Raw genomic sequence first — 14,554 nt, forward strand, 5'->3', positions numbered from 1 at the left:
GGTGGATTCAACTGGCCTAAGGACAAGTAGCATGTCATCGGCATCAGCGCCTGCCTGGTCATCATGATCATTGGGGTGGATTCATCTGGCCTAAGGACAAGTAGCATGTCATCGGCATCAGCGCCTGCATGGTCATCATGATCTCTGGGGTGGATTCATCTGGCCTAAGGACAAGTAGCATTTCATCGGCATCAGCGCCAGCATGGTCATCATGATCTCTGGGGTGGATTTATCTGGCCTAAGGACAAGTAGCGTGTCATCGGCATCAGCGCCTGCATGGTCATCATGATCACTGGGGTGGATTCATCTGGCCTAAGGACAAGTAGCGTGTCATCGGCATCGGCGCCTGCATGATCATCATGATCATTGGGGTGGATTCATCTGGCCTAAGGACAAGTAGCGTGTCATCGGCATCAGCGCCTGCATGGTCATCATGATCACTGGGGTGGATTCATCTGGCTTAAGGACAAGTAGCATGTCATCGGCATCAGGGCCTGCATGGTCATCATGATCACTGGGGTGGATTCATCTGGCCTAAGGACAAGTAGCATGTCATCGGCATCAGGGCCTGCATGGTCATCATGATCACTGCGGTGGATTCATCTGGCCTAAGGACAAGTAGCATGTCATCGTCATCAGTGCCTGCATGGTCATCATGATCACTGCGGTGGATTCATCTGGCCTAAAGACAAGTAGCGTGTCATCGGCATCAGTATCTAACATTGTACTCTATATTTCACGCTGAATGTATTCGGACCAACTCCCTTCCCTTAAAATTGGAACAATTAGTGTTATCATCTAGAATAGCAGCTCCTTGTGGTCATTCTTCTGGTGCTCCATCATTCATATCTAATTATCTTTTGTATGTTTATCTTTAAAACTGTGCTCTTCCTTAATCCACCACGAGCTTCGGCATTCTCCTCGTGTCCAGCCGCATATATGGCCAGCGTCCATATTCCTAGTAGTATCAATGTCCTGCCACAAGGGTCTAGCAAATGCTGCCGCCAGTCTCCGTATGCCCAGCAACGAATACGACCAGCCTCAACATACACACTTACAGGTATGTCCAGCCTCCATACAGGCAAGGACAGTCTCCACATGCTGAGCAACATGTCTGGGATTTCTTTGGTTGTATACTAATTGACCTTTTCACAATTGACCTCGGGAGAATTGACCTAATTTAGAAGGTCAATTAGGACATATATGCGGGGAAAACCCCCCCGCAACACCCCCACCAATCCAAAAAACCCTGCAACGCCCCACCCAATCCCCTAATATTATTTACAATCCAAAACCAACCCAATACATATATAAAATAACTAAAATAATATAAAGGTCAATTGTGCAGAAGGTCAATTAGGACCACTATAATTAGGACAATTGTGCAAAAGGTCAATTGTAAAAGGTCAATTTGGGTAATACCCTTTCTTTGTGGTCTATCAACAGGTCGGGGAAGACTGTACATGTCTAGCATCCGATATAATAGGCCTCCATCAAACCCCACATGCCCATCTACCATAATGACCAGCTATTGCCTGCTCCCTATGCCCAGTAGCAGGTCTGGTCACCTTCAGCATGACCAGCAACGCACGTGACCTGCATTTTCTGGGCTTCTTTTAACCTTCTCCTCTCGCTTTGTGCCATTCTCCTACTAAATGGCCATCTTTCTGACACTGTAAAAAGTCCTGTTCCCACCCATCTCTCTACTGGTCAGGTAGCTCAGCGAGTCAAGTCCTTACAGCTGAGATGTGTGTTCACCTTTCTGATAAATGCTTTCAATTCCAGAAAAGCCAGCTCACTCTTTTGCTTCCGATGTTGAAGAATTGAGAAGCATTACATAACATAACAGGAAACACCCATTAGAAACCTTTGTATGGCTCTCTGGCCTGTCCTCACACAGGGTCTCCAAATCAGAAAAGTGGGCATTGTAATTATTGATTCAGAAGTGTCAATGGCCCTGCAGATCACCCATGTCACCAAATCTGTACTTTCCGAGGAAACTCCTTATGAACTATGGCGGGTTCAAGAAAGACGCAACACAGAAAAAAGTTTCAAACTCTTCATTAACTTATTCAGGATGGGATGGGGGATTCACTGCTGTGAGATAGTCTCAGCCCAACAGGATATTTTATTCTCATCTGAGAACAATCGAGGGGAAAGCTCTTATTTAATAGGGATATTGGTCTCACTATGGTTCTGATCGGTCTCTGGGATATAGGGCCAAGAACGCTTCTTGCACCAGTCCACAATCTGAAAAGGGATGGATGAAACACTTATGGGACCTAGGGTTTCTCTACCACATTAATTGCCCTCCCTCTTTTAGCTTTGTCCGACAGTGTCAGGGTGAGTTAAACTATAAATTGTTAGGGGTGTTTTTGTCATTGGAATAATGGTCTCTATCAGCTTCTGAAAGTCACTTCAAGGTCCCCGTGATATAGCGCCAAGTCACTCCTTGCCTCACTAAAGACTAGTGATATAGCGCCTTGTTCGATTCTTGGCAATCGCAGTCCTAGGGATATAGCACCCTGCGTGCTTCTTGCAACTCCTACCAGCTCTCCCTTTCTCCTGCTTAAGGTAATTGTCAGGACTAGATATTTTCAGCCTCTATCCATGGGTGGGCAACCTGGGCAATGTGAACTACCTTTTCACACACTCCTGCCAGCAAATATTCTCCCTCGGTTTAGGCTAATTGTCCGGGCGAGATATAGCCGCCATTTTGCCACACAACTCTCAGCTCTCCTGGTCTCTCAGATTGCTCCAGCCTCACAGATCTGCACTCTTGCTGCCTTCCCTCCCAGACTCAGGAAACCGAGACCCTTTTATAGCCCCCAAGTATATGTTTCTCGAGCAGTTAGGCTGGTCACGTGTTCCCCTACTGACCTTGGATTGGTTGTGAGGCTTTGTAGTTGAGACCTAGTGGAAGTGGGCTTTAAAGGGGCCGATGTCCATCATGGAGTCCTGCCTTGTGCTGCCAGCTTTTGGTTGGTGCAGTCTGTCTTCTATGTCTCACTGGCCTGCTGCTTTGATTTCAGGTCAAGTGGTTTAATGTAGTAGAATTTTGGATTTCTGCATCGGCCCATTTCTCTTTTCCCTGGTGACTTTGCATTGGGCTTCCCAGTTTGTTTGGAGGGTAGTCTGCGCTGTTTGTTCTTGCGAGTCCTGAAAGGGAATGGGTCTGCTTCTCTTGCGTGCTGGCTCCGTAAGAGGGTGTACCATGGTGAGTGAAGGTAGTGTTGGGGGCGGTGTTTTTCTTATCATCTGACTGGTGCTTGGTATACCCCACCTCTTGTCCCAGGGAGCAGGGTGGGTGGCTCCATGTAAAGCAAAAGGGGTGGGTACCTGCTGGATATTGGAGTTGTGCGTTTGGTGGAAGGGACCCTGTTCGCATGGATCGGTCTGGGTAAGTCCTGTTGGGTTTTGGGTTGACCTTGACCCACAGCCCGGATATTAGGGATGGTTGAAATCATTGGTGGCTCCCCGATCGTTTACCGTCTCCAGTTCTGACTTCCTCCACTACCCCTAGGTTCGGCTTCTGGTATGATATGTTATGTTATTTATAACTCGCTTAATACCCAGAGGTTTCTAAGCGTGGACCCGGGGATCGAACCTGTGTTGCTCCGTGTCGTCTTGTTTCCAAGGCGAGCACGTTGCCCCTGGGCTATCCTCCCGAGACTGGTAAGGTCAAAGAGTGTCCGGGGACGGGGTCAGAACCCGAATTCTATCACAGTACCTTGATACTATCTGAAATTGGTATAGTTCCAGATCTCTTTCACCCTCAGGGTAGACCGATGCATGTAAATCAAGTACATGAAAGTATTAATGTATATTAAGTGCTTACGGCCATTTGTTCTAATTGGAGTTGCAAATACTACAAATGCCAGAAAGTGTGACTATTGCACCGAATTGAATTGTCCTGTGTACAGAGAGTGTTACTCCTGGTGTTAGACTAGGGCTTTACAAAAACACATTATTTTGAATGTGTTAATAACCAAGACCACGGATCCCAGAATGCATCAGTTTGCTAATGAAAGTCCAGGGCTGGGACGTTGGAGACACGCTGACATGGAGTCATCTGGTCTGGTCTGCTTTGTTGTTTTGTAGCCCTCCTGCAAGACTGGAGTCTCAGGCCTTTAAATGATTCTGTCTGTGTCTTCTGCTGGCAGGTTCATGTACTGGTCTGATTGGGGAGATCAAGCGAGAATTGAAAAGGCCGGGCTCAATGGAGTGGATCGACAAGTGCTGGTGTCTGATGGCATTGAGTGGCCCAACGGCATCACCTTAGGTAAGTGGCATGACGGGTGATGCTTCCTCGCTGCGGGTACCCAGAATGTGGCACTTCCCTGATACGCCGAGCTATCTGTGCCAGGGAGCCTGGGCTCTACAATGCACGAAAAGATGTGGAAGGCACTGGGGCAGCAGGACATGTCTGTTCAGTCTGGGGGCACCATTAAACGAAGCATAGCTGTGTGTTTCAATGCCCTGGGAAGGACCTTCCAACTCAAGTCCTTACACCAGGGTTTCGGGAATGCCAATGACAATGTCAATAACTCGCATTAGACTTGTTGTATTCAAATGTATTTTGCGAGTGTAGCCTGAAAACCTGGCATGGATTTGGCTATCAAGGACCGGACTGGCAATGTGCACTGTACGACTATACTCAGGTTCTAGAGCAAGGGCAATGTGATGTACGTGGTGTGCAGGGTTGCTTTGGTGTATGTCTGGGAGCCCGCTAATGATCCGTGCCTCTTCACATCACTGGGGCACGCTTGATTGTGAGTGATGTTTGTGTGTAGCCACTCTAGTTTGCCATTTTATTTCATTTTAGATTATTTTATAGCCTGTGGGTCTAGCTCCAAGGGCCATCAGTGTGCTTAGCATCTGTTTGGTTGTGGTATGTGTGGTGTAATGGGCACAATGGAGCATGGAATGGCAGAGACGTTTTTATGGGAGGGCAAAGGGGGCACTTGCCCAGGCTCCCACCTTCGAGTGGACCCCCACAAGGCTGCCTGATCTAAAGTAAGATTCCATTGTCCACCAGACTTATATAGCACATGCCTGGAGATTTCATGGCATGCTGCTGAGGCGCTAAACCTATTGCCTGTCTGTTTTGACAAGTACATTCTGCCTTGATCAATTAATCATGTAAAGCTTTCTGTGTTCACTGTGGAGTACATCGTTTGTGTTTTCCGTACGGCACAACTTCTGTAGCATTCTTTCCTTCTTGTGGGAATTATGTTGATCGTGTGCAATAGACAAAGTTGAAATCCCTACTGATAAAATGAGTGCCACAATGGTTCAGAAGTTAGCTCAGTGTGTTAAGCACTAATTGCAGAGGTATGTGTTCATGTTAAAGATTAGAAGAGCACATTCCAGCAAGGCTGGTGAACCTTTCATATGTCTGAAGTTTATAAACCTACCTGCATATGTACTTGGTTTTGCAGCCTAAGAGGTGCTATTATCAGCAATGTTCCTGCACCATATAAGGGTTGCTATAAAAACGAACATGTCATTTGTATGGTGAAGGTCTAGAAATTGGTTTGTTCAGATTGGGTGTTCTAAAACCTAGGCAATCCCCTCCAAAGATGAGCATAAACTATTAGTCCAAGAGGTGAATAAAAGACTGTGGAACCAAAGTGTACATGATTGTATCGTAGTTTTGCCAGCAGACGATACAGTGATCCTGGTCAAATCATATAATATCTCTTGCATTCATGTGCTGTCTTCTGTGAGGTTTGCCTTCTTGTATTCAGGTGACATCATTTAGCTCATTACTTGATCTTTCTTCTTATGTAGGCCATTTGAGTGGAAGGGGTGGTAGACAGGAGAGTGCGGACCAGATGATGTAGGCCTTGGGCAAGCATATTTTAAGGTCTGCTTATTTGACACAAAATGCATGATTATGAATGACAATTTCACAAGCCATTGTTTTGGAAGTATTTAAAGCTTAAAAGTACAAAAGACATTCCTAGATTCAATCTGTTAAATCACATCGATTGGTACTTATATACTTCCCTTGATGATGGAGAGAATGAAGCTAGAATCATTCCCATTTTGCATAACACCCTTCTGTAATATTTTGTTTTTAAAAATTGTCAGGTTTGGAAATGTGATTTGTATACTTTGCAAGTCACTTTTATAAAATAAGATTGTTTTAGTACATGGTAAGAAAGAAAGTGTTCAAATGCAGAAATTGCAGAGTTGGCACAAATCCCAGCTTCACCCCTTAAGCAATGTGTGATTCTGGGCATCTGATTTAACCTGTATTGCCTAACCTCTCAGAATTGCCAGTCCCTCAACCTTTCAAAATTGTCAACCCTTCAGAGTGATTTCCTTCTCAGGGTATGATCTTCATAAACGCCTCACTCATGGTTTCACTGGCTATAGGGTTGCTGCCACTATAATAGTGAGCATTGATATACTGCACAGCACAGGCACTTGTCCCCTTGATCTCTAATGGCAACACTATTTGAAAACCATGTCCCACTTCTAATCTGTTTTTCTGGTTAGAGACACCTTCCTAGTAGCTTCTAATCTGCATTCACTTCCATGCTATGCTATGTGTAGCTTTCTCCTTGCTTACAATTGGTCTACTCTATACATGCTTGTTAGGGAGACGTCTCAGATATGTGCTAATTCCCTCAACCTTAGAGAACCCCCAGCAACTTTGCTGGGTTTTGAGGACTTGATTTTTTTAACCTGGAGAGAGTGAGACCCTTTTTTCCACTCTCTCATGTATTTTGATGTGATTTTGTACACTGTGTTTCTTTGGAGTCTGACAAACTCCATAGGCATCATCTTTTACATTGGGTCACACAGCACCGTGTAGTAGCCCAGGTTTCCAAGAGCAGTAAAGTGAAATTGACTTTACATAAATCTGTAACTTTCTAGATCCAGCACACACTATTTTACAATAGGGTGGCGGAGGGGTTACCTAGTATCCCCTTTGTCTAGCTTCTAATGTAACATTTTTTATGTTACCCTTTCCTCACTGAATGGCTGGTGGCAGTGGTTTCGTTTTAACTACCAAGGTGTGTATTTACCGCGGGCTGCGTTCGCAACTGCAGCAAGGCACCCAAGGGTGCAATTTTTGTCAAAATGGCCACGGTCTTCTTTTCTTGCCATTTCTTTGTGGAAAGATCCTTCTTGAGATTTACTCCGTGCAGCAAACCAGGTATGGTCCCATTGTTCACTTTGCCTTTGGTGGGATTCACGAGTGAAGCCCGCCTCTGGCTCCAGGGTGTCTGGGGTAACAAGGAAGTGAGTGAGGTGCCCAAAACTTCCTGTGCTTAGTCTCCTAGGAGACCCAAATGCCCTCTGTGATGATTGGCCCGCTGACTGTCCGGCAAGGACAGCCACCCTGCTGGGTGACTGACAGCTAGGCTGGAATGAATGGGAGATAACTGAATAAAAGGCGAGTCTTTTGGCTTGAAAGGCAGAGTCGTCCACTGGACGAAGGAACTGAAGAAGAACTTGAAGAGGACGCCTGCTGCAACTCCTGGACCATTCGTTTGCCGAGTGAAGCCCTGCTGCAGTGCCGAAACGCCAAGTTTGCATCGAAAGAGAAGCCCCTGCAATGACGACTTCTCCCCTTGAGTTGTTGGGACCAATCAACTCCAAAGTAAGCCATCGGACATCCATCTAGGAGCTGGTTGAATTTCCACAGAGTTGCTGCTGATAACCGTAGACCCAGGGAGAGGAACACCAGTTTGTGTACATTGCTTTTAAGCTGGCTAAGAGCTCCAGGAAATCCTCCGGACTCCCAGGAAGCAGGACTTACTGAGCCACCTCAACAGAGTGCGGGACCCCAGTGTTGCTATTTGCTGTAGACGCGAGGAGCTGAAACACTGAACAGCCACTGAAAGTGATGTTTGCCGGTTGCGAGTTTTGACCATCCCAGTCCATTGCAGGAGTCCCCTTGACTGAGGCCCAGGAACAGTGAGATCTGCACAGGAACAGGAGTCCTCTGCTGCATCTTTTCTTCATCTTTAAAGGTACTGTACAAAGTCTGAGAGAACTTCCCTCTTGCTGTAGAGTTGCTTGCATCTTCTACTACTCACAAGTCTAATCAGCTTGTGACCCGACATTTGATTCTTCTTTTCTCCAAAGACTTCTAAGGCATTGTGAAAAGACTTTTCCATTTACCTACCAGAGGTGCTTCATCCCATATAAGACTTTGGGCCATTGACTTTGGCTTAGCCTATTGTACTGAATGACTCTTTCTGCAGAGGGGGGGGGGTCCAAAAGTATTTGCCTGCTTAAGAATATTTGTGGTCTCTTGTAGGTTCTAAATAATCTTTTCCTTTTGACTTATTACCACGATTCTGAATGCAACAATGATATATTAATGTCCCCAGCACCCTAGCAATTGAAGTCACAGGAAGGTGTAGGTAGTGTCTGTGGGCCATCCCAAAAGGGTATCTAATGATTTAGAGATATTAAGAGTGTGTATTTCATGAAGTGTATTTGAGGGTCACTGTTATATTGCTCCCTTCTGAAGGCGGCTTATTCTAACTGACTGGTAAATAAATTAATAATTCTTTATTCAAGAAACCTTGAGTGTAAGAGTTTATTTGAATACTTGTAACTGTAAATCTCTGTGTAACTCCACTACAGCTCACATTGACCCCTATTGAGATAAGCCTGGCTGCTCAACACGCTACCAAAACTGTGTAGTACAAGCTTATACCAAAGATTGGGTTTCCTATACCTGTAGTCAGAGTTGTTTGTAGTGTTCCCAGAGGGTACTGCATACAAACTTTGCCTAACAATGCTTGAAGAATTTTGCATTCTCTGAGGCAGGTAATGTTTGTTCTCTGCCTATTCTGGGTTACATGTACCTTTTACATACTGTCCTGCATTAATACTACAGGCTGTATACCTTTCCGGATGCTATTGATAAAAAGTATCCTGTTTCTATACTATAAGAGAAGTATCCTCTTCGTCGATTGCTAAGGTTGACCTTCAAATGGGGACATAAAGGGAGTAAACATGCTTATTTTGAATGCTGCGAGGCGGCATATCAACCTATGAGTTATTCTCACAGAGGGGGGGAGGGATGTATTAGATATTCTTGATCACTTAATTCCTTTGGTTTGGTGGAGGGGGGGCCCAAAGATGTCCATGTCCAGGGCCCCAAAAATGCTTAAGATGGCCCTGAATTGGGGCAGTGGTGGACTGTGCACTGGGAGACTTTACACGATTTTCCCTTTAATCTCACCTTTTTTGAGGCTCTAATACTGAAGGTCACGTTAGGTTAACAATTTACTAGCCATCAGACACCAGTTCCTCCACACCTTGAGTGCACTCAAGGGTTCTTAGATGGCACTTTTCCCCTTCCCTCTCCCCTGCACTTGGGGCTGTATCTGCAACCCTACAGTCCCCCTACATGCACTTATCTAACACTTGTTGTCTGCATTTAACCCATGCACTGCCACCTGCTGGCCGCACTTCTTTTTTCTATGTCTTGATCCTATGTCTTGCATTTCTCCTCCTCTCCTTCCCCTGGCATTTTTCCCCTCCCCCTCCCCTGCACTTGCACGATCTCAATATCACTTGGCCTAATAAGATCGTTGTCTTGTCCTCCCTTTGTTTCTCTTCCCTTGCCTCGTCGCGCCTCGAAACACTTGTGTATAGGCACGCTCTAAATGTCATATCATATCAGGTCTGACGTTAGGAGTTTGGTGGTGCAGTAAAAAAGTGGCAGTAATTCCTTTTTGTCTGTAACACAGTTTATGCCATTGTTACTCTGCCACTGAATTCTAAGTGTGAGTTTGAAGTGGAGGATTCACCTCCAACATCTTGCTGGAGAGAAGTCCACTTTTTAAGGCCAAAAATCAGCATAATTACGAGCACAAAATTACTGCTGGTGGTAATTCTGCCAACATCCCCATGGGTATTTACATTTCTCGTAGTCCCCTGCTAAGCCTACAGGACCGAGTGGTGGTAAATGGAAATGGGATTGGCAGTAGTTTGGCGGATATGCTGCCAAATTACTGCCAAACTCACAATGATGACCAAAGGCTGGATTAGAAAAAGAGTGTGTCCAGTTAGACTTTGAAAGATCGAAGCACAAGTAGAAACGTCATTCCTTTGCAGCCGCATCACCTGTCCAAGGGTGTCAAGAGCTACCATGGGCATTGGCACAAAACGCTTCTCCAGGACTCACTGGGTCCCTCCATCCTAAAATGCATTGGAGGAAAGTGCTTGTGTTGACCTCTTTATAGCCCAAATGGATAGAAACCATCATTGGCCAAGCCAAAGGTTATGGCATTTGTAGTTTTTTTGCATTTTACATTTATCGGCAAGAATGCAGTCAGTACTGCATACCCAGTCATTCCAAACATATCCGCAATTTAGTGGCGGAAGACACATGGCAGTAGTAGACGTAATGGTTTAACGAGTCTGTTTACTATGTTTATCATTGTTGCAGAACTGTTTGGAACCGTGTAAGTAATTACTGTGTATACAGGGCATGTTTAAGTGATCATGATGATTTTAGGCTTGAGCCTAAGTAGGGGAGTTAGGGTGGGTGGAAGTAAACTGGGGAGGGTGGATAGGATGAGTTAGGGAGGAATGGGGGAGGTAGGAAAGGGTGAGCACTGGCAGGGTGGGTGGTTGTAGGCTGGTATGGGTGTGGTTATGGGTATGGTGACTTGGGGTAGACAGGGCTGATGTAGGTTGGGGGTTGGCATGCATGGAGTGGGGCCATGCTGTGGGGGGAGTAGGTAGATGTGCAGACACCCCAGACACTAGAAAACATTCCCCAAGGCTAGGCTTTCGGAACCCAACTGACAAACCAAATTTAGACGGATTGTATCTCCTTCAATGCCCTTCTCTGTCAGCAGGAAAAGCCCAGAACGGATTTAGGAACCACAATGTCTCGTCTCGGTAGGATAGCTCAGTAGCAACGCGTTCGCCTTGGAAGCAAGACGACGCAGAGCAATGCAAGTTCGATCCCGGGGTCCGCACTTAGAGACCTCTGGATATTAAGCGCCTTGTAAATAACCAATTTTATATATATTATATAATATCCGATTCAGAAGACTATGGGAAAGATCTGGTATAAAGAATGCAGCAGACCCGGCCCAGAGGAGAGAAGGAAGCGAAAAGCGAGATGGCCTTGCCAAAGCGAAGGAGAACAGAGTTGTGGCCCTTGCTCTGGTCAAGGAGTGGACAGAAAAAAAGAATAGCTGGTCCAGGAGGAAGAGGAACACCCCCACAGAGCAAGAAAGGGCAGAGGCGCCGATTCAGGTGAAAGGGAGGACACAGAAAGAAAGGGTGAAAACCCTGTTCAAGGAAAGAAACAGTACAAAAGGAGAGGACGGAGAAAGCGATGGCCCTGGCCAAGGAGGGAGAAAGTAAATAATTGTCTCTTGATGACTAACCCAAGAGGAGGAGGACAAAGAAATATCACCTGGGGATTAACCCCATAAGAAGAGGAGTGGAAAGAAAAGGCAAGTAGGGACTACCATTCGAAGAAGAGGATGAAAAGAAAATGTGTAATGGGGGCTTGTGTACTCTTGAAACACCTGACAATCCTGAAATCTAAATAAAATACCAAAACCGCATCCTCTTGTTGCATTATTTTCATTCGTTTGCTCCAGTAGGCAGCCCTGGGGTGGGCATTCGGTCTTGGCAGGCGGGGGTAGCAGAGGTGGGTGTTCTAGGCAGGCATGGTATAGCAGGTGGAAGTGGTCAGTCACCGATAGCGTGGGTGAATGGGGTAGGCAGGTGTTGGGCTGGGTAGGGTAGGGTAGGGTGGGTGGTGATGTGGTAGTGTCAATGGGGTGGGTACGGAGATGTACGTCTGATATGAAATGATATGATATGGCATTTATAATGCGCCTAGACACAAGTGTTTCAAGGCGCGACAATGTCTAGTAGGGTGGGTGCACTGGCATGTATAATGTAAGGTAACCATGAATGAGGCGGGATGGACGGATGTGTGGGAAGGCAGACATGGGGTGGGTGGTCAGGCTTGGGTTGTGTGGGCAGGCATGAGGTAGGGCAGTGTCGGTCAGCAGGCATGTAATTTGGGCATGGGGTAGGGTAGGTGGGCTGGAAGGCCTGTGGAGGTAGGTAAGCTGGCATGTTTAGGATGGTATACAGGGATTGAGCAGGTCAGCAGGCGTCTGTATGATAGACATGCATGAAGGTTACGTCGTTGGGTAGGCAGTCCTGTGGTAGGGCTCTCTCTAGCCTGCTTCTCGAGCAGGGCAGCTCGGGCACTTGTCCACTGCAGCTTCCTCCCAGCCCGGGAAGCAGCGTTACCCTGTGCCTGTCAGCGTTACTCCAGCAGCTGATTTGGGACTCTGGGGTATCGCTCTCACTTTCTCCCTCTCCTCCCATACGTATGACACTGCGCTGGGACTTCCCCGGCGTAGCCTAGAAGTCCTATTTCTTTGTCTTACTTATGTTCGTTACTACTCATGGGCTTTTCTCCATCGTAATACCAGCTCAGTAATTTTCTTCAGGCTTTATGAAGGTTTTCACATTACAATAGCTTAAATCCACTGGTTTTTCATAGTCAGTCAACAGATGTTGTCATTTCAGGTTGAAAGGGCGATTGGGTTGCGAGTTCCTGATGGGAATCAGAGTCCTTGTCCTGGTGAGTCTCTCCTGGTGAGGTCCTGCTTGCCTCTCCCCCTAGGGAGGGTATCGCATAGCGGGCTAACCACACTAGCCTCATAGGGAAATGCCCCACACCCCAAACCCCTCAAGAGAAGTGACTGAATCCTGCGATTCGTCAAAGTAGGCAGGTTTAGGGTAGGTGGGCAGGCAAGTAGGTATGTGGATGGGTGGGCTTGGGTAAGCTTTGTGGGCCACGGTAGTTGGAGAAGGCCAGTGTCAGTGGGTAAGGGTGATGGGCAGCCATGAGGTGGGTGGTTAGACAGGCATGGGATAGGTAGGTAGGGTGGGTGGGTTTTCATGCATGAAAGCGTGTGTGAGTGGTTCAGTAGCCCGGGGGTAGGTTGAGTGGGTATTTAGACAGGCATATGTCACAGGTAGACATGGTCGGGCAGGGTGCAGAAGGTGGAAAAGCCAGCATGGGATAGAGTGGGTAGGTTGGTAGGCATGGAGTAGGGTATTGGCTGGCAGTAGGAAGGCAAGGGTTCAATTAATGAAAATAATTGTTTTCCCAGTGTCCGCTCTGCAGACCTAACATTTTCTGCAGAGTGAGAGAAGAGCGTATCGGTGTAAACTGTGGTGTGGCTCACAGACACTGTTAAAAGCGGGGTGCTCTGACGCCTCCTTGTGCCAGCCCCCCAGCCTGTGGTTGATGGCACAGTTTGCCGCCACATGCTTTTGAGTGTACTCTGCCCAAACCGGGACATCTCCTTACCTTTGTCTGCCGGCATTTTGATAGACCGCTTCACCCACCACCCACTGGCAGAGATGCCTACGATCCCACAAAGACACGGGCAGGTTGAGGTTTCTGAGAAGAGAATGATTGTGGCACAGCCAGAGGAGGGACCTCCTGAATACTCTTGACAGTGCCACCAGTGACAGTATGGTGGCCTCACTGGTATGGTTCACACTGCCGAAGGAAGCAATACAGAGAACCAACCGTATGGCTCAGACTTGAAAGCCTTGCATGACCACTATGGAACACTTGCTTCATGAAAATATTATTCAACAAACCATCATTGGTCATAATGGCAGGAAACCTCCCATAGTAAATCAGTGCCATGCGAACAAAATATTCCTTTTAGCAATACCCATCCTCTTCTCTCTCTTCTATGTAGCAATGGTTTTGGCTATACGGGGTGCATTGTGCCACCGCATGTGCTAGAACCAAAAAGGGGTTTGCTTGTAATAAATGGCTCGGCTCAGTCTAGGGTATTATTTAACTGAAAATGGGGGACAGTTGTTGCTACCACAAGGTTACTGCTTACAGTCCCTTTGGACTGATTTGCAACCCGAGTTATTGAGCCATTCTGCCTGCTGACCTCTGCAAAAGTAGGCCTTCTGGTCTTTCTAGGCATAGCAGCGTTTTTTTGTGTGTTTCAGTTTCTTGTTACTATTTAACAACCATACTTTTTTGTTTGAAGTGTTAACTAAGGCTCCTTCCTCTCAATCATGAAAATGTATGAAGTCATTCCCTGTGATTTCCTTCTCGTTAAAGGGGCCCTTCTGCGAAAATTAAAAGGGGCCCCGCACATCTTGAGAACCACTCAGTGGGGGACCACAAGAAGCTGTTAGAATGCTGACGAGGTCTGGGATTGGATGGGTGTGCATAGACTGGACTGGGAGGGAACTGTTCTGCTGAATATCTGAATATGGACAGAGCACACTCCGACAGTTGCTGCAGGTGTGTGTTTTTTTTCAGTGGGTTAAACGTCACACTCGAGTGGTTTCCATCATCTGCCCCGGCCTCCACATGTCATTCACTGCCACTGGTGAGTCTTCTTAGACCTGAACGAGGCCAAGGAGGATTAGGGCAGTCCAACCCTCATTTAGGACCAGTGCCTGCTCAAGGCATGGGCTGATGTACGAGCCCCACTGTGACTGTCCTCCTGATTGGTGGTGCCTCGTTGGTTGCACACCGCCCACT

General features: G+C 46.8%; 1 protein-coding gene across 1 annotated transcript in view; it reads left to right on the plus strand.

Annotated features, from left to right (window-relative positions):
- Positions 1–14,554, plus strand: part of LRP8 (LDL receptor related protein 8) — a 1,426,130-nt gene that overhangs the window by 1,247,956 nt on the left and 163,620 nt on the right. The window contains exon 12 of the mRNA XM_069642168.1: positions 4,164–4,282. Within this exon, the coding sequence (XP_069498269.1) occupies positions 4,164–4,282 (119 nt within the window). The remainder of the gene's footprint in view (positions 1–4,163; positions 4,283–14,554) is intronic.

Source organism: Ambystoma mexicanum, chromosome 1q, assembly GCF_040938575.1.
Source record: "Ambystoma mexicanum isolate Mex_15411 chromosome 1q, UKY_AmexF1_1, whole genome shotgun sequence".
NCBI lineage: Eukaryota > Metazoa > Chordata > Amphibia > Caudata > Ambystomatidae > Ambystoma > Ambystoma mexicanum.